The sequence below is a fragment of the Hibiscus syriacus genome, unplaced genomic scaffold (assembly GCF_006381635.1).
Source record: "Hibiscus syriacus cultivar Baekdansim isolate YM2019G1 unplaced genomic scaffold, ASM638163v2 tig00111088_pilon, whole genome shotgun sequence".
Classification (NCBI taxonomy): domain Eukaryota; kingdom Viridiplantae; phylum Streptophyta; class Magnoliopsida; order Malvales; family Malvaceae; genus Hibiscus; species Hibiscus syriacus.
This window is the reverse complement of record NW_024062978.1, coordinates 131,647-153,113: the sequence shown is the minus strand read 5'-3', so window position 1 is coordinate 153,113 and position 21,467 is coordinate 131,647. Positions and strand designations below refer to the sequence as shown.

Genomic DNA, 21,467 nt, shown 5'->3' with positions numbered 1-21,467 from the left:
AGATTTAGGGTGACTTCACAGACCCGAAACTCGATATGCCTTTTGATATAAAAACCCGACCCCGAATTGAAATAAATATATTTAGAAAAAAATATTAATTTTATTAAATAACATAGGGATCTAATTGAAAAAATAATATAAAAAAAGAGTATTATTGCAATTATTTCTAAATATATAAAGATATAATCATATTATTTTTAGGTCATATTGGATTGGATCGAATATTTTTTACCTTCAACTCGAAATCTACCTGAGCAAAAAATTTCCCCTAAAAAACCTAACCCAAACCAACCTTATCTTAAAAAAAACTGATCTAATAAACTCATATTATAATCGATTAATATAGTACAAACAGAACTAAATTAAAATCCATATATTTATATAATAATAATCAAAATTAATTATTACAAACTACAAGCGAATGACTTGATAATCGAAAGATGTAGAGACATAATCTATCTATACATGAATTTATCCAATGGGCTTTGGTAGAGCCCAATAAAATATTGGTTGACTTGAAAAACGAGAACAAAGAGCTCTACTCTGTAATCCAAACACCAGATCCCTCCTCTTCCTCCATATATAGTACTACTAAATTCCCGTTTAAAACCCTAACTCCCTCCGCTTCCACTTTAGGTTTTCCACAAGCGGCGGCGAATCTTTGTTCAAGGTAACTCTTATATCTATCTGTAATTTCACCCGTTTCTGTTAGACTTTTCTCTTAATAACCATCTTTCTATTTAATTTGTTTAACCTAGTTCATCTTTCGTGGTTGTGCTTTGTTTTTTCTAATTATTTTTTATTAGGAAGAAATGGCAGTCCCTCTGCTGTCCAAGAAGATTGTGAAGAAGCGTGTCAAGAAGTTCAAGAGGCCTCAAAGTGATCGCAAGATCTCCGTCAAGGTTTTCTTTTAAATCAGCTTTTTTATGGGTTTTGCATTGTGTTTACTCTATAGTTTCATTACTACGTATCATTTTTAGTTCCATTTATTGGAAGCTAAGAATTCTAATTGCGTAGATTATTTATTGGACAAATCACTTCTATTTACAATGTCAATTGCGTAGATTTTTGTTCAGATCTTAATAGGTGCATTTTTTGTTTCTCTTCCATGGAAATGCATTGGCGAATTAATTGTTTGAAAGAGCTGCAATGACCAATGCAGGAAGTGTTATTTCAATTTTGCGATTCAGCTATTATGTATTTGTGTGTGGATGGGGGAACTGATTTCCGAGGATTTTCATGGAACTCATTAATGGTTTTATTCCATTCTGTTTTATTTTGGATTGGACTGCTGGAAGTTTAGAAGTCCCACGTCGGCCTATGACAATGTTAACTATGATGCCTTACTATTTTAACAGCCGTGTAGATATTTCGGATTATCATCTCATGGTTGTTTTTGGTAGTGATCGATAACTAGTCAGACACTGGACTGCTAGGGAATTGGTATTTTTTTTGCTAGGGTAATTCATGATTCGTGTGGTCTAAGAGTCTTGCATTGAAGATTAGATTTAGATGCTGACTCCTTTGGTATACATGCTAATTTCATAATGCAACATCTGAATCGTGGTCTTGATGTGGGAGTCCGATTATATTTATGAAGCATTATATTTATGAAGCAGTGTCATATATCCTCTGGATAAAGGTTTTCTCAGCCTATGCGTGCCTAGACTCGCAATATTTTTGCAACTTAACCATGGATGCGTGAACCTAAGCTTATGTTTGATCAACTTGCCACATTGTGTCTTGTTTCCAAATAGAAGAGTCATTTTATTCACCATCCCAGAGTCTTGAAACATGTATATCTGTATGAGAACATTTAATTCATCATGGCTAGTTTAGTTCTCATTTATATGAAAAAAAAGGGAGAGTCCCACTTGTTATAATTTTTACAAGTTTTTTGTGTTTTGGCAGGAAAACTGGCGAAGGCCCAAGGGTATCGACTCCCGTGTTAGACGGAAGTTCAAGGGATGCACTCTGATGCCAAATATTGGTTATGGCTCAGACAAGAAGACTCGCCACTATCTGCCCAATGGATTTAAGAAGTTTGTTGTGCACAATGTCCAAGAGCTCGAGCTTCTCATGATGCACAACAGGTATGATGTATACTTTATATATCCCTTTTAACCACATTTTTTTGTGGATTAGCATTTTATTGCTTCTTTTTTTTCCTAATTATTGATGCAATATCAGGACATACTGTGCCGAGATAGCCCATGATGTTTCAACAAAGAAGAGGAAGGAAATTGTTGAGCGCGCCGCACAGTTGGACATTGTTGTAACCAACAAATTGGCTAGGTTGCGCAGCCAAGAGGACGAGTAAAAGGGTTGACCCATTTTGAATGTTGGTTTGCTTTTTCAGTATACATTTAATCTTCTAGTAAGTTTCAGAATTTTGGATCGGTTTTCTTTTTGTTATTGCTTGAATTGCATGCTTATGTCAAGATTATCAAATGAAATTTTATTATATTTATTGAACTTATAAGCTACAACCAAAGTTACACTTGATGCATATTTAAATATAGGAAAATTGCTTTCAAATAATTTCAAAAAACTGCACAAGTAGAGTTGAATGGATGGTGTGTGATAAGTTTAGGGTTTATAGGTTAGGATTAATAGTAAGTTGAGGTTTTAATCAATGTAAAATTTTATTATTATGAACCGGCATTGTGCAAACTGAAACTGATAGTCGACTATGGTCATTGAATGGAATTAATAGGTACACTAATCACTATTAAATGGTGGGTTATAGTTTAAATAAGAGAAGTGTACACTACACATGCTTTGTTATTTATTCTAAAATCGTGTTTTAAACTTGTATAATAATATTATATTCTGATTTGCAGTCTTAAACAAAACGTTTGACTTCACTTTATATTTTAAAGTGTTTAACAAAACAGAATAAGTAATTTGATTCAGTAATAGATCAAGAGGAATGATTTACGGGAATATGTGCATTATTGGACCTTTCGTTCCACCTTAAACTCAGGCCTTTACAAGGATTGCGTAGGCACTTTGAGCCTCGTTCCATCCTAATTTCAGAAGTACATGATTTAAAATGATTCCATGATCGAAATAGGCGGTTGGTATCACATCAATAGACAAAATCACAACCAAATGAAATAAAATAAAATGCATGGTCGAATGATTGTTTGTGATTTTACTATTTTGAGCATCCTTGGTCCAATAGAAAGACTATTCGTCGTTTAAATTGCATGTATCTCCTCTCCATTGTGATGTTTGGACATATCCCATTGATCATTGGTTTTGTGGGCTGTCATTGAAAATAACCCATCAGCTAATCTTCCATTAAAGGACGCTCATATGAATCAAATTATCACAGCTCATTTATACACCAATGTCCTAATTCTTCCTTTTCCCCACCATCCCAAAGGACCGACGTTTCTCAACTATTTAATGTTTTCATGTTGTCTGTTATTTAGGTATCGACAATGGAGACATGCACCGTTTTTCTTTTCATCCTGAAAAGTTTTTCTTTTCTTTTTTTCTTCCGGTTCTCCTAGTTTCGTCTTAACTAGTCCGAATCAACTTGGGTCACACACTTGATTTTGGTAGGCGAGTCTCCCAGCATGAATTTTCTGCATGCACAATGACTGAAATTTGAATCCTACTTAAGCGATATCAAGCTACTTACCACTTGAACCAACTCTGTTGATAAAAAGAATTGTTTATTTTTAATCCTTTGATTTATATTATTTATTGTGGTTAAACTATTTTCAGCTCTAAACTTTCAAGATACATTCAATATCGGTTGACGGACGTTCCTTATTATGCCAGCTAAGATGAAATCAAATTACACGTTCCTTATTTTATTGTTTCGTAACTACAAGATCAAAGCTTAATTTGATTATCGAAGGAAAACACATTCAGATACTTTAATATTATAAATTAAAATAATACATAAGAACATTTAGGCCCACAAGAAAACATTTTCCAACAAACAGTACTTCTTTTGTCTAATCAAGTGGATAAAATTATGTAATAAATTATTAAAGAAAACCTTAAACAGGCGATTTCAAGCTTCTTTAATACTCATATTTGTGTCGGTGAAGAATATTTTGCAATTCTACGCAAATGTTACTATAGATTGGCCGATGAATTTGACTAAAGCCAAAAGCTTGTTTTTTTTTTTTTCTTTATAGAGAAGGCCATCAAGATTATGTGAATTAAAACTAGGCTTTAGTGTAATTTTTTTTTATTACATCACGGATTCAATTGATATAATAATTATTTTTTAAAATGACAAGTAATTGAAGTTTTTATTATAAAGGATTAAAATAAAAAGTAAAGAAATTTAGCGGGTAGAATTTGAATTTATGTCGATATGGATAAGAAAAGCCAATATGCCTAGGGATAGAATAGGTCAGGTTGGGTCGGATTTTTGGTCCACCCGACCCGATCCGACCCGAAAATAATGACTCCACCCGAAATCAAACCTAACCCGCATAATATACACCCTCCACCAAAGTCGAACCTGATTTTTTAAAAAAAATTCGACCTGATCAGATCGAGTTCGAGTGTCATGCCCATCTTTATATGTCATCCCAATTCACTCGTTTTCTTCCCTTTATTATTTTTAGTAGGTCACTTCAATGGGTTCTTTTCAATGCACATGATTTTGTTTGTTATAATTATGGGGATATTTATATTCTCCATTCATTATATATATATATATATATATCACAAATGCTTTTAATTTTCGATTTTTCTTTTGGTTTGGAATATCCAAAAAAACAACATAAAAGCACGTGTACCAATTATATTGCTCAGTTCTATCTTATCCCGTCGACACCAATGATTCAACCTCTAAGGAAACTGCACTTCTGATGTGACCCATTTTCTCATTTTAAGGGGAAAAAAAGAAATAAGGTTGATTTGTTTAAAATTTACACGATTTATAAATGCCTTAATTGATATTTTTATAAGGGGAAATGGCAACTCACTCACCAATCGACCCGTGTGTAGGACTAGAGGCTATCACAGCAGCGGGCAGACAGCATGCGCGTTTCACTTTGGCAAGGTTACGAGCAAGCAGTCGACAGTGGCACGTGGTTGACCCATTTTGGTGGTTTCAATTTGTTTGATTTAGCATACACCGTAACGACCTCTCTCGTACTTCCACCATCACCCTGCATCATGAAGTGAGCTCGAGATGTAGTCCGGTCCGTATTCGTTTAAAAAGGCAATGGGTGTATATATCACCATCGTAAACCTTGTTTAACGGAACTCGATCTTCAAACACTCAATGAAGGGGAGACTACAAGAAGAGGAAAATGAGTCATAACCATTCCTTTTCGTAGGTATTGTAGGGGCATTTACTGTTGCATTGACGACTTTGGGGGCGGGACAGGCAGGGAAACAGGATTGGACCACAACACCAGAAATTACCAAATCATTCAATATGGACGCATTCTTCCCGTCCCATATTTAACCCTTTTTAAGGACCATTCATTCAACTTTTTAGTTCAAACTAATCAATCATCCACAGCCGAAAAAGAAAAATCGGCTCGACACTCGTTCGTCCAACCTCCGATGAATAGGGATATGGACGAAACTAAGACAGTTCCAGAAGTTAGAAGATTAATTCCTTCAAGCATAAATTCAAGGATGAAGTGCAAGGAAAGAATGTAATGCGTGACCGGGATACGAATAAGAACATGTGTGGATGCAAAGGAAAACGAGCTTAAAAAGAGAGCCATTATTCTGTTACCTTTAAAATTCAAACAAAGAGAACATCTTATAAACATAAGCTCGCGCAAAGTGTTTATTAACAGTGGCTAACCATTATACCTGAGGTGAAAAGGGACAAGGATTTACAAAATTGGATTTGACGATAAGAGGCGCGGTGACCGGGTGTTGGAAACAGAATTTACAAATGATGCACTTGGTGATGTTGCATCGAGTAGTGTCTTCATGCGGTATGAGTAATATTAATGGCCCTTCTCAGTCTCTCGAGAATGGCGTTAGCCTTTCTCTTGGCTCTAGATGTTCCGTCTTGAGCAAGCTTAGATATCGTTCCATAGGTAACATCTTCTTCCTGTAGCACCTTCCACTTGGTTCGATCGTTAAGACAGACGGTGTGCAGGATTGCGATGCAGTTTTCCTTGTTCCGTTCACAATTGCTCTCCCTGATAATACGAAGCAAGCAAGGAACAGCTCCAAGCTCCCCCATTTCTTCAATGGCCCTTTGATGAGTCGAAAGCATTGCAAGAATAGCCAATAATTCATCGACATGAACGCCATCCATAATCTTTTTTAAAATGACCCTTACCGCACCATCCCTGACCGCTCTTGCCTTATTCTCATGGAAAATGCACAGGTTAAAGATTGCAGAAGCAACATCTTTCATTGCTAATGGATGACCCTCATCTAGAAGATCAATGAGAGGCTTTATGACACCAGATTTACCAATTAGTGCCTTGTTTGAATCAAGAGCGGATAGAGTGAAAAGGGCTGCAGCTGCATTGCTCCTCGTTTGAATAGTTCCAGATCTCAGCGCTTCCGTGAGAAGGGGAATGACCATTGGAGTTTCAGCGACGAGCTTCTTATTGTTGTCATGGATCGAAAGGTTCAAGAGTGTCGTGATCACATCTTCCTGGAGATCGGGCTGAGCACTACTCTGAGATTTGCTTCCAGAGAGTGGGGTGAGCAGTCGGGTTATGGCATCGACGGATTCGCCGAAAAGAGCCCGGAATGAAGGCATTTTTTTTGTCAACAGCCGAAGCTCCTTTGCTGCTTCCTTCTGTTCGGGAAGCGCAGCAGACAACTTGTCGAGCAAAGAAAAGAAACGGTCACGTTCCACTTCGGTAATGGCCTCCTCTCGACCGTTCTGCACAAGGCTCGATAATTCTATCCCCTGGCTCGTACACCACTTCAATATCATCGTTCTGATCAGGTGATTCGGGGTGAGAATCGTGTGAGAAAGAACTTGCTGGTTTCTAGGGCAAGTCCTGTTGCCTGCGTTCAGCCATTGCTGGATAAAGGGTCTATCATATGTCTGCAAATCCAAATGAAACCAAATCAATAAAAGAACCAATCTAACTGGTGAACTTGAATCCATAAACATCAAATAGAAGAATCGATCATAAAACAATTTTATGCTATTTATTTGCTAATTTAAGATTACTTCCCCAAATCATTCAAGTTTCCAAAACAGAAAGATCAATCAATAACAGCCCCTTTATCAAACGATTATAAAGGTAAACATTACATATAAGAAGTGAAATCTTCCAAATCTATGGTATTTTCAGATCATCAATTCCAAGTCATGAGGCTCATATCGAAACCGAAATGCAGGGGGAAAATCAGAATCTCAAGTTAAAATCATATTCTTTATCACCGAACAGTAAAACAAATTAACAGCCTTCATCGCCAAAACATCAGAATTTCTCATTAAGAAGAAGGAAGGGGAAAAGAAGAAATAAAACGACCCCAAATCGAAATCTCGATTCATTGCTTAAAAACTATAAGAGAAAATCTTTTTCCTTGAAAATCTTCAAGAAACCAATACAAAATTATAATCTCATTACCTGACCAGAAGCCAAAATAACGGGATCTCTCATAAGCTCTTTAGAAAGAGGACATTTAAACTCTTCAGGACACGACACCGCTTCATGTAACTTCAACGTCGCCGTCGGTCGTTTATTGAGCCTGACCTCTGTCAAAGCACAAAGAGCATCTTTAGCTTGATCGATGGCGTGGATGCTGCAATCATCGTCGTCGACGATAGTCCTAACAAGTCTCTGCAATTCTTTCTTCAATTCCACCGCTCTCGCTCTCACCGTCGGATCAGAACTCAACACCCCCGTTTTCGCCATCAGATTCCTTCCGACCCCAAACCACCCTATCACAAAATAATCAAACCCCTTTAAACTAATATCAACGGAGAAAACAACATCAGAGAATGAGAATACTCTGTTTCATTCTCTTGTTTTTTATTTATTTTCTTCTGTATTCTGAATTTCACAGTACTGAACTCCGATACATACACACACACACACATGCTATAAACAAACAATTACAAGTTTACAACAACGACAAGTTTATACTTTCTGCTACCTTCTTAGTTCTTCTCACCTCACTCAGTATTATTTTATTTATTTATTTTTAATTGTGTGTGGAGGTTTGTTCACCGCTTTAATGCGTTTTCAGCCTGCGTTAGCAATTAATTGAGATTTCGCCACGTAGGAGTCAGCCTTTATTTCGCGGGATTTTCTCTTTAATTTTTAGTTTTTTTCTCTCTCCAAGATTAGGCATTAGTCGACTAATAACTGTTCCTTGTGCATGCACCAACACGTGTTATATTTAATGAGTTTTATTTATTACAATCGTAATTAGAATATCTCATACCATATATATAATATAACTATGATGTATAAATTAAATTAAAATATTATTTATTTTTAATTTAATCATCGATATTAAACATGTAATTTTTTGTTATGAATAAGGTGGTAATCTAAATAAACAAAATACTTAAACGTCAAATAAAAAGCGGAAAAATCAGTTGAATTGATATTCATGATTTTGAGTGTAAGTTTGACCTGTAAGCTGAGCTGGCATTTTCTCTTAATGAAGTAAAGATAAAAGGCCAAAGGACACTCGTTTTAATAGCCGCAATAATTGATGCTTATGTGTTGGATAGAGCTCGGGAAAAAAAAATGAAAAATCGATTTAAATTGTAATTTTGGATATATTAATAATTGAATACATTCACTTTGATTTGACTTATAGTGTGTAAGATCATATATAAAATAGCGTTCGCGGTCACATTTTTTTGTTGTGTCATGTTTATCGTCGTTGCAGACATAATGGATGTCATCGTGTTCACTGCGAGTATCGCGGTCATGAATTTTTTTTAAATTTTGTACAATTTATCTTAAAATATAATAAAAAAAATTTATAATTAAAAAAATCATTTTAATGATTTTTAAAATATTTTCTAAACAAAATTGACATATATATAGTTTAACTAAATTATAACTAGACAAGAATTACAAGAACCTATTGGCAATAATTTCATTTTGTTTTATGTGATAATCATAGTAATCGTTGATTAGAATAAATATTCAGTAAACTTAGGAGGACCTGAAACATGGATATTACAATTCTTAATGCATAACAAATTGAGGACTAAAATGTAACAAAACAAAAATTGATAAGGCCAATCGAACATTTAACCATAACATATAATAGTATATAGGGTGACTAAAATGTAAACATCGGAAATTTATAGCTCCGTGCATAAAATGGAAACCATGTATTTAGGGACTAAATTGAAAGGTTACAAACTACGAATGACCGATAACGTAGTTAAACTAAACACCCAAAATGTGTCTTCCCAACCCTAAACGACATCGTTTTATGAGTTTTATATAAGCCTAAATTCATGGCCAAAAATTTCTCATGGCCCTCATTAGTTTATTTATCTTTGTTTTCACCAAAAAAGGAAAAACATTTTTCCTCTAAACTCTCTCTTCCTCCCATGGCCGAGACACCCAAACTTCTCTCCGACCAGAACTCTTAATACAACCCTAAAAACAACCCTTTTACCTCTCCTACACCCAAAAATATCCACGATTTGACCTTTAACCTCTCCTCTCATCCTAGATCTATAGAAAACAAAGAGGTTACACCTCATACGAACGACGGTCTTCTATTATTGTTCCGGTGATGAAGAAATCGAACCCCTTTGAAGGAAAAGGTAACGTTCTCCTCCTTTCATTTCCCTCTTTTTCTTTTTTTCTATTTTGTTCTCTCTTTTTTGGTTTGAATGGTGTCCTTTTTTTTCATTCAAAAAGCCTCCCCCGAGTCTGACTCCCGTATTCTCCAAGCCAGGAAATGTATTGCAGCAAATGTTTTTGTATATGATTGATTGCAACAGATGTTGGTTTTTGTTTTTGTCTTGGAATCATGGTTGAATAACGGTTGTTGTGTACCGTTATCGGCGCAATCTTTTGTTTCCCGTTAAATTGCGGGCATAATCGATCGAGATTGGTGTGAATCTGTGATCCACCGCAAAAACCATGAAAACTGGTTTCGGACGGTGGAACGACCGTAATATCACGGCCGCCATCACGTTTTCGGAACGTTATTTGATACCCTGTGTAAGATTGTGAGTTAAAAACTGCAATTACTCAAAATCGTAATTTTAAATTATTTTTATATTAATAAATTATATTATATAAATATTTTTTCAAATGATGAGTCGAATAATGTTGTAGCTATGAAATTTGATTTAAATTTAATTAATCATTTATAATACTAGTATTTTTTTGGTATACTGCATAGGAAGCATAACCCTTTTAGGAGTGAATGGTTTGATTATAGATTGAATTATTTTTTTGCAAGTAGGGTCAGGTCATATGTACTAGACTTACTACATAGTTGTCAAAATATGCCATATATGTCTATCTAATCATTTTTTTTTTGAATTTAGCATAAATACAACGTTGTTCTACAGTGTTTAAATTAAATTCATAATTAAATTTATAATTTTAATTTATGTATTACTTTGTATTAAAAACACTTATTATTACCGACAATTATTTGGTCTTGTGGGATGGGGTAATAAGTCCCTTAAATAATATCAGGGTTCGAATCCTGACGTTTGGGAATCCTGACGTTTGGGAATAGAGTAAAATGGCTTGAGAATGTCACCATCGCCTCTGCAATATCTGAACTGAATTAATCGGTCAATAGATCAGATATCAATGATTAATTAAAAAAACACTTATTATTGACAATTAATCAAATAAAATTTATGTAAGAGATCATATGAGAATAAGGAGGAGCATGTGGGTCCAACTTGTAATGTAGGCAATCACGAAATCCACGGGCTTGTACAGCTGGCAAACACGCTTGCTCCCTACTTATTCACTCACGAAGTGTGTAATTGTTATTTTTTTAATATATATATATATTAATACTTCCATTTTTTGTCATTTTAATTTTGTAAATATAAAGCGAAACAAATATTTATTTCAAGGAACAATATAAAAACGATGTTTAAATTCTATATCTTTGGGTAAATTACATATTTGGTAATTTAATTTTACACTCTCTCATATTTCACTCAATGCACTTTAAATATTTTCAATTGCCTCATTGAACTCAATACATTATGTTTTTTGTCATTCAGTTGTTTTTTCACTAACGGCGTTATAAATGAACTTTTATATAGATGCAAAATTAAGTCGTCTTGGTGAAAATTATACCATTTTAAAAATGATATTGTTTTAATGCCATTAATACGCCGAGTGATAAAAAAATTAATGTATTAAGATTGGTGAGAAAATTTGAAAACTTTTAAAGTTCAGTGAGAAAAATAAGAGATATTAAAGTCTAGTGATAAAATTAGTAATTTACCCGTATATTTTTTAATAAAAAATTATCTATTTTAATTTGAATCTCAAAATTTCAAAATCAGCATTCTATCACAAACTGTAAATCATAAAACCTGAAATTCCAAATACAGAAGTTTAAATTTTAAATTATAAATTTAATTCTTAAACAAGACACGTGATACTAAAATAAACATATACTTTTCTTTTGAAAGAAAAAGACATTGTTTTGAAAGCGGACATAAAGATGATGTGAGCAGTTTGGTTGGAAACGTGGCAAATACATGTGTAAGATGTCTTAAACCATTGTATAATATGCTTTCAATTTTTTTATAACAAAGTTTTATTTTTTTAATTTAATACTTCAATTTTAATGATTTTCTCATTTTTTTTAATTCATCGTTCATTTTAAGTTTATTTTTAACCAAAATTGAATCACATACTCCTATATCATCACTATAGAATACCTATATAATTTCAATTCCTATTTCTTTTACTAAAAATATAATCTCTCTTTTTATTTGGTCCTTTAACTTTGCATTTTTTTCAATTTGATATTTTAACTGCAATAGTTTGCAAATTCTGTCTTCCCATCAATTTATTGGCTCCTTTTTACTCTTCTCAATATTTTATTCTCAAAACATCTTCAAAAATATAATATTATAAATATTTTTTGTAATTTTAGATTGTATTTGATATATTAAATAACATGATAATGTGAAAATAAAATGAAGAATATATATATTATATGATTAGAGAAAATTGAAAAATTAGAATCAATATTACTATAATACTATAAATAATTATAATAAAATTTATATAGAAACTCGAATAACTCGACTCGATTTTTAAAAAAAATTAAATTAAGTTTGAGTCATAAAATACGATTCGTCAACTCAAATAATCAAATTATTTTTTACTTGACTTGAATCGACTCGATCAAATATTCATCCTTAATTAATAGTTCGATTAACATTTTTAAATAATTAAGTGATTAATTGGGGGGGGGGAATAAAAGATTAGTGGTCGGTTTAAACTTGTTCTATAATTAGTAGTTATGGCCTTGTGGGTGTATTTCATCGAAATTTTACGAATAATAATAATCATCATCATACTAAATTGAGTGGAAGAATCTTGGGGAGCACTCAAGATAATAAAAAAAAAAGTTAAACGTCATTTGTAATGATGGCTTAGGGCTCCTTTATACCCTTAACTTACCAATTAAGTTTAGGGATAAAAGATTAGTGACTATTCAAGTAATCCAATCACACATAAATTATTACATACATCATTTTTATAATTTTTTATAATTTGAGACATTATAACGTAAAATCTTTGTGTATTATCACGTACATATTAATTTATTTTTATTTTAATTATCTAACTATTATTTTTAGAAAATCATATATTATTCTTATTTTTGTTATTTATCGTAAAAAAATTAAGTTTGGTGTTTTTTTAAGAACAGACAGTGGAGGACACTTCCATTGGTACAGTGAGAGGTATGGGACCTTTTGTTTGGTTTGAATGGAGAACAAAGATAGCATTGCTTTATACTTTATATATCCATAGAGATAGAATAGATAGATGGATGGAATGAGTTGAGGAGTTGGATAAACCTTGGAATTTAGCTTTTGGAATCCGATGTGAATTCCTACATGGTCATCACAATGCCGCAGTCAAATAAAATTCAAGTGAAGCATGCATGGCATACAAATTGGTCCCTTAGATTCAAGTGAGTGACTCCAACTATCTTGTTATATCATGCATAGCTTAAACGAGCAAATTAGAAGCTCAATTGTGCCATGGACTTCAGCAACCCCTCAAAAATTGCTGCAAACTCGTACTGGTTTCCATGCATTGCCTATATCGGTTCAAGGATGTAAAGGGTCTTTACTGTGGTTGGTTGTTTACTTTTAACTTTATACTATGCTCGATTCACGTTTCTTTAAAATTTTAAAATTATGCTCATGTTTGTTTATTGAACATTATGCTCGTGCTTGATGTAAATATTTGTTTATTTAAGTTTATTCCTGTGCTCGAATCATTTTTAATTATAGCTCTTGTATTCGTATCTCCTCCGCTTGACGGCTTCCCGTTGACTGCAACAAGCTCTGTTTCAAATATCAGTGTTGCTCCGCCTGTAAATTTGGCCAAACCACATTGTTTTGGCAGCCATAAGTCGTTGAAGTAGTTCCCATTGACAATAAAAGAACAATCAATAACCGCAAAAGAAATTACCTGGGATTTTAGGTGGTCAACCATGTTCACCGTACCCAAGCTTCGCAGGTATTTTCAGCTTCCGATTCTCGCCCACGTACATTCCTAATAATCCTTGGTCCCATCCTGCAAACAGCATTTCCCCCCTTCAAGCATCAACCTACTCGACTTAAAGAGAGCGAACTTTCGGTTACTAGGGGGTACTTACCTTTGATTACTCGACCACTGCCAAGCTCAAACCCAATTGGGTCACCTCTTTCGAAACTCGAATTGAAAACAGCTCCATCAGTGAGTTTCCCTTTCAAAAATGGATGACAATATATGTGAACAAAGGAAGTCATAGGTAGCATACAATCAACTGCAAGTTCCTAACCATAAAAGCTTTGAGTGCACAAACCAAATGAAGAAAAAAATGGCAGAAGCAAAAGGATTATTACAAACATCCATTAATCAAAACGCATAATACCGACAAAACTATCCAATTCTATGGCCCTTTACTCTGAAATTTGAAATATAAAGCAGAAAATTACTAAACTGAATTCCTGTTTTCAAAATCAAACAAAAGGAACCATGCCGAAATGTTGAAACCAGTTGACATATAATAATCTCAAATACTAAAAAAATATCTTCAAATCAACCTTAAAAGCCCTAATCTTAACCTTATCATCTCTCTTGCTGCTCACAACCACCGTCACCGCTGTCATCATCTCTCTTTTGAGACTTCATCACCCTTGCCGTCTATAACGCCATCGGATCCTCTGGGGTTGCGTAAACCGCGGGATTTGCAACAATGATTTTAAGTTATAATTTGGGTTCGTCTAGTAGAGCTGTAGAGGCACAATCGGGATAAATTCGATACACGACAAGCGGCGTGAGTATAAGGATTGAAATTAGGATTCTCAAAATTTTGGAATTTTATTTAATATTCGATAAAAAATATTTTTTTAAATTGTATTTTTAAATAAAAATTTTAAAATGATTAGAGACACAAACTTAATCTAACAAAAAGATTTAATGACAGTTACGATTGGAACACCTAAAATAATAATGGGCTGAAATGGTCTACCCTCTTGGATCCTTTATGTTAGGCTATGGCCATTTTAGATGTTCAATCACAAATTTTGTAGATGGTTTCATTATGGTTTTAGCCCTAAACGGTGCAATTTCATTCGTAGCCACTTCAAATTTTAAGATATACAACTAAAGTAATGGTGAAATTTCCTTTTGCCCCTCCCTAAAGTACTATAAATTCAGTGCAGTCTTAATAATAAAAAATTACATTATTATAAGATCAAATATTGATAAGTACATTTTGATTTTCATAATATTAAAATTTAACTTTCACCTTATTTTTTAAGGATAAAGCATACAAATGTCCCTCGACTATAAGATACTCTTATTTTTTTTTAAAGGCAATTACATTTTTATTTATTTTATTTTTCTTTACGTGAATAGGATGCCTTGATATGTATTATGGTGTCGTATTTTGACTCCTAAACTAAATCCAAACAAAGACAAACTGTGAATAACATATAATAGATGTCCTCTTGTTCCCATATGTAATGGGATAAAGGGGAGATAAGATAGTAGGCTGCCCCAACACCAGGTTGAGAGCAACTTCCGTAGAAGACCTCCGAATTATGAAATCCCTCCGTGGAACTCGATCCCACGACCTCAATGTTAAGAACCTTGTGCACTACCAACTGAGCTGGATAGTTATCTCTGTGAATAACATATAATGATAATGTTAATTAACATGTGACACTAGTTCTAATATAATGTCTTCGATAATAGTGTGAATATACAACACAGAACCAAGGATATAGTTGAGTGATACACGGCAAGTTGGCAACTATGTCATATATTATTGTTTTCGATACTTCCAAACCACAAGATCTAAAAGAGTGAGATTATAATAACCAAAGGGATAACGCCATTTGTTGCATTTATAATTTAATTTTTAATGTGGTATATATTTTTTAAATAATTAATGTAATATATTTGTTTTGATAAAGGAATATTAACATAATTTAGGATGAGTTTATAGATGAGTATCGTTGAGTACCACTAATGATGAGTATCATTAATTTAATTTATAAAAATTTAAAATTTTAAAGTACTCAACGTATAATTATAAATTAGTTATAAATTAAAATAAAATATTAATTATATTATTTTCTATAGTTTTTGGGTAAACTATACAGTGACCATCTTAATTATAGATCCTTTTCATTTTGATAACCATTTTTGAATTTTTTTTCAATCAGGTACCCAACTATTTAAGTACATTCAATCAGGCCACTTGTCGTTAACATTTAACGAAAGTGTTGAAGTGACAGTTAATAAAATTTATATAATTACACACTGATCACTATTACTTATGTATTCTATCGATTTGGTCCTAATTTTAATAAATTAAAATAAATTTAATCTTCGAATCAGATCGTGCCACATGTCACTAATATCAAATATCTTGACACGTGTCACCACTGATTGGAGGATTTACTATATTTTAATTTAAATATTTTTATTTCCTTTTTGCGATTTCTTATCCATTAATTTCAAAGTTCTCAGCCTCCTGAGTTTAATTCAATGGAACAATCCAAAGCGATTAAGTGTATTTCTCATTCATTAATATGTCTATTTCAATTTTATAATAATTATTTTTCATGATTTTCGTTTTATTCGTGTTTTTAATTATTTTTGTAGACTTATACTTTGAAAGTGAATACAAACCGTTACAACGATTGTCGAAAGAAAACAAAGGAAAATATGCACACACAAAAAACAATGGTAATTTTATGATTCGAATTTTTAACTGAGATCCAAGTTGGGCCAGAATCCTATTGGTGATGGCGATCTTGATTTCGAGGTGTTTTGTTTGGGTGGTTTAAGTGCAGAGGTGTCGTATGATAAATCTTTATCTCATCCGAGAGGGGTGGAACATGGGATTGTGCCTGATATTCTGGTATGGTACTTGATGGTGCTGCCTGATATTCTGGTATGGTACTTGATGGTGCTGCATTGCCTTAAATATTCCCTGGTTTGCTGCTGAATCATTTAGATGATCCTGGTTGGGCTGATTTGTCTCGAGAGTGTGGCTTCTAATTAGGGGTGGGAATAGGCCAGCAGACTTTAAAAGGCCTGAGCCTGGCCTACGATGAATTTTTTAGGCCTGAGCCTGGCCTATAATCTATCAAAGGCTTTTATTTTGGTTCGGCTTTTAAAGATCAGGCTTGATAACATTTTTAAAAGCCTTCTTCGTGTCGAGTTGGGTCGGGTTTTATATTAAAATATTCAGAGTCGGGTCGAGTCGGGTTTAGGGTTAAAATAATCCTACCTGACACGACCCGAATAGTTAATGCATAATTATTATTATTTTTTACTTTTTTTACTTTCCTATTCCTACCCTATAAAAGACTGATCTAAACCCCTTTCTTTATGTCCAACTATGGAATTCTGAAGACCAGCTGTAACATCCTCCATACCGGGTTAGTGATCAAATTGTAAAATTTTAAAATTTAGTGACCAAAGTAGATAAATTGAATAGTTGAAAGATTTAATGGGAAGGTTTAATGTAGGATGGATAAGCAAAGAAGGGAAATTAAAGGGGTAAATGAGTCTTTTGACAAGGAAACAATTAAATATTGGTGGATGGGATTTTATAAACCACGTGGAAGCTAGTGAGAAAGACCAAAAGTTTCCAGATTTATCTTCTTCTTTTTTCTTCTTCTTCCCCGTGAGACCAAACTAAAGGTGAGTTTTCTTGTTAATCAAATTCTTGATGAATTTAAGGTTGCTTATTGATCATTAGATGATAATTAAGCTTAAGGAAAGCTTAAGTTATCTTAAAACCATAAGATGATGGGGTTAGGAAGGATTAAAGAAAGGAAGTAGAAAAGTAAAATCTTGGATTAGAGTTCATAATAAGAATTAGAAGTGGGATTTGACTTGTCATCAAGCTAATTAAAGGATATGAAGTGTTAGAATTCGATTTAGAACATGTTGGAATTTGAATGAAATTCTTAAATTTTATATGGAGAATTGGATTTCTAAGTTTTAAAGGTATCGAATGGATAATAATTAGTTTAAGTAAGTGTATGCAAGTTAGGGATATAAAAGGAGGGAAATATAAAGTGTAGAGAAGATTATAATAGATTTTCGTGCTTAAAATGACATTTATGGGCTATGTGGATGCACATTTAATGTGCACCGATGCATCAAGGATAAATCCCAGAAATTGTTCAAGGTGTACCGATGCACATGAAGTGCATCGATGCACTCTTTTAAAATACAAACATCGAATGCCATCAATGCGTCGATGCATAAGGAGTGCATCGATGCACCCTCCTTAAATATAAACATCGAATAGGATTTATGCATCGATGCATGGTGTGGTGCATCGATGCATACCTTCATTAAAAGATGAAAATGGCTTTTCTTTTAGCCCAATAAATGATAGTTTAGAGTACATTAATTAGTATACTGATTAGCATCAATGAATTACTCTGTAGATACCGAGCCTAAACAAGTTCCAGAACAACTGCCTCGTAAGATCGATCGAGGAAAAAGCAAGGAAATATAGGTGAGTGCATATGCATAGCATGAATATGGTATTCTATTTAGTTCTAGACTTGTGATAAGTCTAGATTCAATATTTTGATACATGATCGCATTTCATATTATGATACATGACATGAATTCATATTATATGCATTAAGTGACATGAATATACAGGAAAGGTTATATAAGCTATGTGATAAAGTGATGGAACATGATATGTTCATGTGATAAAGTGATGGAACATGATATGTTCATGTGATAAAGGTATGTAAATTATATGTCTATACAATATAAATTATGGGAATGGTGAAAGCCCATGTTATGTAGATGAAAACTATAGGTATAGTTGGCATGCCAAGAGTAGAGGGTCTACGCGGTCCTTCGTGATATATATGTATTCTTTGGAACATGTGTGAGGTATTTTAAGACACATACTTGATCTTGGCATATGTATATAATTCTTAAGGAATTTTTGTATGTGGTCCTTAGGGACAATCTTATATGGCACTACGGTGCAATTCTACGCAGCACTTCGGTGCATTTATACGAGCTGTGGTGACAGCATAGTGCACAACCTCACAGTACTCACATACCTTAGGTTCTCAGTATGGTATCATGGGCCAATAATCTTACTAATATAATTCATGAATGTTAATATATTATGCTTACAGATAAAGAACATGGTGATATAAACTGCATGGTTAAAGCATTTGATTTCGTCTCATTCCATTTAATTATGGCATTTCCATTACATTTCTTTGTTATCATTATTATTATATTGCCTCACTAAGTCGATGACTTAGCGTGTGGTGTTTCACACGTAGGATTCGAGAAAGTAGACGATCAAGGTTAAGCAGCTGGACAACATTACTCCTGCAACTATCAGATCAGAGGCAACTTGAGCAGTAGGTCATTTTGTTATGTAAATGAATGTTGGCATGTAATCAAAGTCAAGTGATGTATGCTCTGATTATTTTGATAAACTTGTATTAATATATGTGTAGTATTGTATTTTAATAATATAAGTTCAAATGTTTTATCGGTTTTTTTTAGTATTGTTTTGTTTAGTCAATGTGACATCCTAGACTCGTATCCGGGTCGGGTATGGTTGAGGGTGTTACACCGGCACTTTTGTTTTTACAACCAAAGTCATAAAAAGCAAGTGATGACCCAAGTTCCAACCATAGTGGTCGTGGCAGGGGGCAGCACGCCAGCACCAAACCTGAGTGGCACTGGTACTCTAATCATAGTGGACGTGGTTTCCAACTATTATATTAGATATATATACCTAATGCCCATCCCTATATATATTCGTACCCAAAAAAATAATATAAGTATATATGCATATACATACATATATATATATATATATATATATATATATATATATATATATATATATATATATATAGGAGCCAACGAGTGTTGGCACAAGTGGTTGAGATTCAAACATTTGAGCTTGTAAGGCCAAGTTCGAATCCCACCAACGTCACTCTTGGTGGGCAATCTGTAAAATCCTATGTAAATCTCAATTGTGTCTTAGATATGCCCTGACCCTGGACTGGGGGAGCCACCCCTGACCTAAACTTTTGTGTACCAATATATATATATATATCGGCCTATCAGGCTTTTAAGGCTTTTTAATAAGCCTAAGTCTGGTCTATTTAATTTAATAGGCTTTTAAAAAAAGCCCGAGTATAATCTTTTTATTAAATAGGTCAGTCCATACCAGACTTTATGTAGGCCAGGTCGTAGCTCCTGTAGGCCGGCCTGACCTGACCTGTTCCCACCCCTACTGCTAATGCATAATTTAGGCTTGTTGTGGTGATGAACTTCATCCATTGCTACAGAAATTGTTTTATTGGTCCCTAAAATGCAATGCACAACATGAGTGGAGATTGGCTTGTTGCTTCGTAGAAGGTGGTTAGTGTTTCAGTTTGGTCATTTATTAGCCAATGCACAAGCAGGATACAGATAGTTTAATAGGTTTTTTTGAAAATCTTTATGGTGTTGTAATATGTGTTAAATAAATCCTATTTCGGACTGGTATGTGAGATCCTTTAAACATTGATTTGGTCATTTTTTTTTGTTCATGTAAGATTAGGGAGATTTTTTAATGAGATCGTAGTCTTTGTTTTGTTTTGTATGTGTTTAAATTCGAATACAATACAGAACACTTTTTTTTTAAAAAATATCATTCGAATTAAATTTGGAGTTAAAATAATAATATAGTTGTTGTCATCGGTTTCAGCTTTTATAATCAGGAGTGGAGTTGTCGACTATGATTCTAAAGGAGTAATTATATTATGCTTTGGATTATTCCATTGAAATAAAGTCAGGCGGGAGAGAAATTTGAAATGGATAAGAAAACACAAAAAAACATAATAATATTTAAATTAAAATATTTTAAAACCTCCAATCGAGTGGCGACACGTGTCATGATATTTGACATTAGTGACATGTGGCACGATTTGATTCGAAGATTAAATTTATGTTAATTTATTAAAATTAGACCTACTTGATAAAATATATAGGTAATAGTGACCAAATGTGTAACTATACAAATTTTATTAACTGTCACGTCAACACTTTCGTTAAATGTTAACGAAAATTGACTTGATTGATTGCATTTAAATAGTTTGATGACATGATTGACAAAAATTCAAAAATAGTGATCTAAATGAAAATGAGCTATAGTCAGGTGGTCATTGGTATAGTTTACCCACAAAAGATTATGGAAAATAAAACAATTAATATTTTATTTTAAATAATTTACATTTAAATTTCTAACAAATTTTATAATTATATCTTAATTCCTTTAAAATTTTAATTTTTATAAATTAAATGAATGATGCTCATCGTTAGTGATGTTTAGTGGTATTTGTCGAGCGTCGTAGAATTTTTCTATAATTTATTTTTTTAATCTATGGTGTTTATAAGTGGCAATATATGTTTTAAAGACACTCAGTCATTTGACAATAAACGTTCAATGACAGAACTACATTAATATGAGGTGGGCACGTGCCCATCATGAAATCCGATTTTCTTCGATTAGTTATCTATTTTAGTAATGGTGTCCACCATAAAATTTTATTTATGTTCGTCCCATTCAAAAAATTTATGTTGTTAACATATATTTGCTCACTTTAAAAAAATAGTTCTAGATCCGTCACTAAAATAGATAACATAATAATATATATAGTGATATTATTTTAAATATTTTGGTAAATATAAATGTTAATAATTTTTAAAAATATATATTATATTATATATATTTTGAAAATAGCATATTATATATTTTAAATATATAGATAATATATTATA

General features: G+C 33.1%; 2 protein-coding genes and 1 pseudogene across 2 annotated transcripts; 1 reads left to right on the top strand and 2 right to left on the bottom strand.

The window, feature by feature from the left end:
- The first annotated feature begins 563 nt into the window (after positions 1 to 563).
- On the top strand, positions 564 to 2,471 carry LOC120152222 (60S ribosomal protein L32-1). The gene is made up of 4 exons (XM_039164489.1): positions 564 to 670; positions 807 to 902; positions 1,912 to 2,093; positions 2,191 to 2,471. Exons 2-4 carry the CDS (start codon positions 813 to 815, stop codon positions 2,318 to 2,320), a joined length of 402 nt encoding a protein of 133 aa, XP_039020420.1. The 5' UTR covers positions 564 to 670; positions 807 to 812; the 3' UTR covers positions 2,321 to 2,471.
- Positions 2,472 to 5,680: 3,209 nt separating this feature from the next.
- LOC120152207 (U-box domain-containing protein 9-like) lies at positions 5,681 to 19,512 on the bottom strand. Its single transcript, XM_039164477.1, has 3 exons — positions 19,498 to 19,512; positions 7,548 to 7,993; positions 5,681 to 7,015 (listed from the first exon to the last, which is right to left on the bottom strand). Exons 2-3 carry the CDS (start codon positions 7,833 to 7,835, stop codon positions 5,930 to 5,932), a joined length of 1,374 nt encoding a protein of 457 aa, XP_039020408.1. The 5' UTR covers positions 7,836 to 7,993; positions 19,498 to 19,512; the 3' UTR covers positions 5,681 to 5,929.
- Positions 13,329 to 19,985, bottom strand: LOC120152333 (annotated as a pseudogene).
- Positions 19,986 to 21,467: the final 1,482 nt, after the last annotated feature.

Coding starts and splice junctions, on each gene's coding strand:
- LOC120152222 (XM_039164489.1), top strand. CDS start 813: ATGGCAGTCCCTCTGCTGTCCAAGAAGATTGTGAAGAAGCGTGTCAAG. Junction 903..1,911: donor ATCGCAAGATCTCCGTCAAG/GTTTTCTTTTAA, acceptor GTGTTTTGGCAG/GAAAACTGGCGAAGGCCCAA. Junction 2,094..2,190: donor CTTCTCATGATGCACAACAG/GTATGATGTATA, acceptor ATGCAATATCAG/GACATACTGTGCCGAGATAG.
- LOC120152207 (XM_039164477.1), bottom strand. CDS start 7,835: ATGGCGAAAACGGGGGTGTTGAGTTCTGATCCGACGGTGAGAGCGAGA. Junction 7,016..7,547: donor TTATTTTGGCTTCTGGTCAG/GTAATGAGATTA, acceptor TTGGATTTGCAG/ACATATGATAGACCCTTTAT.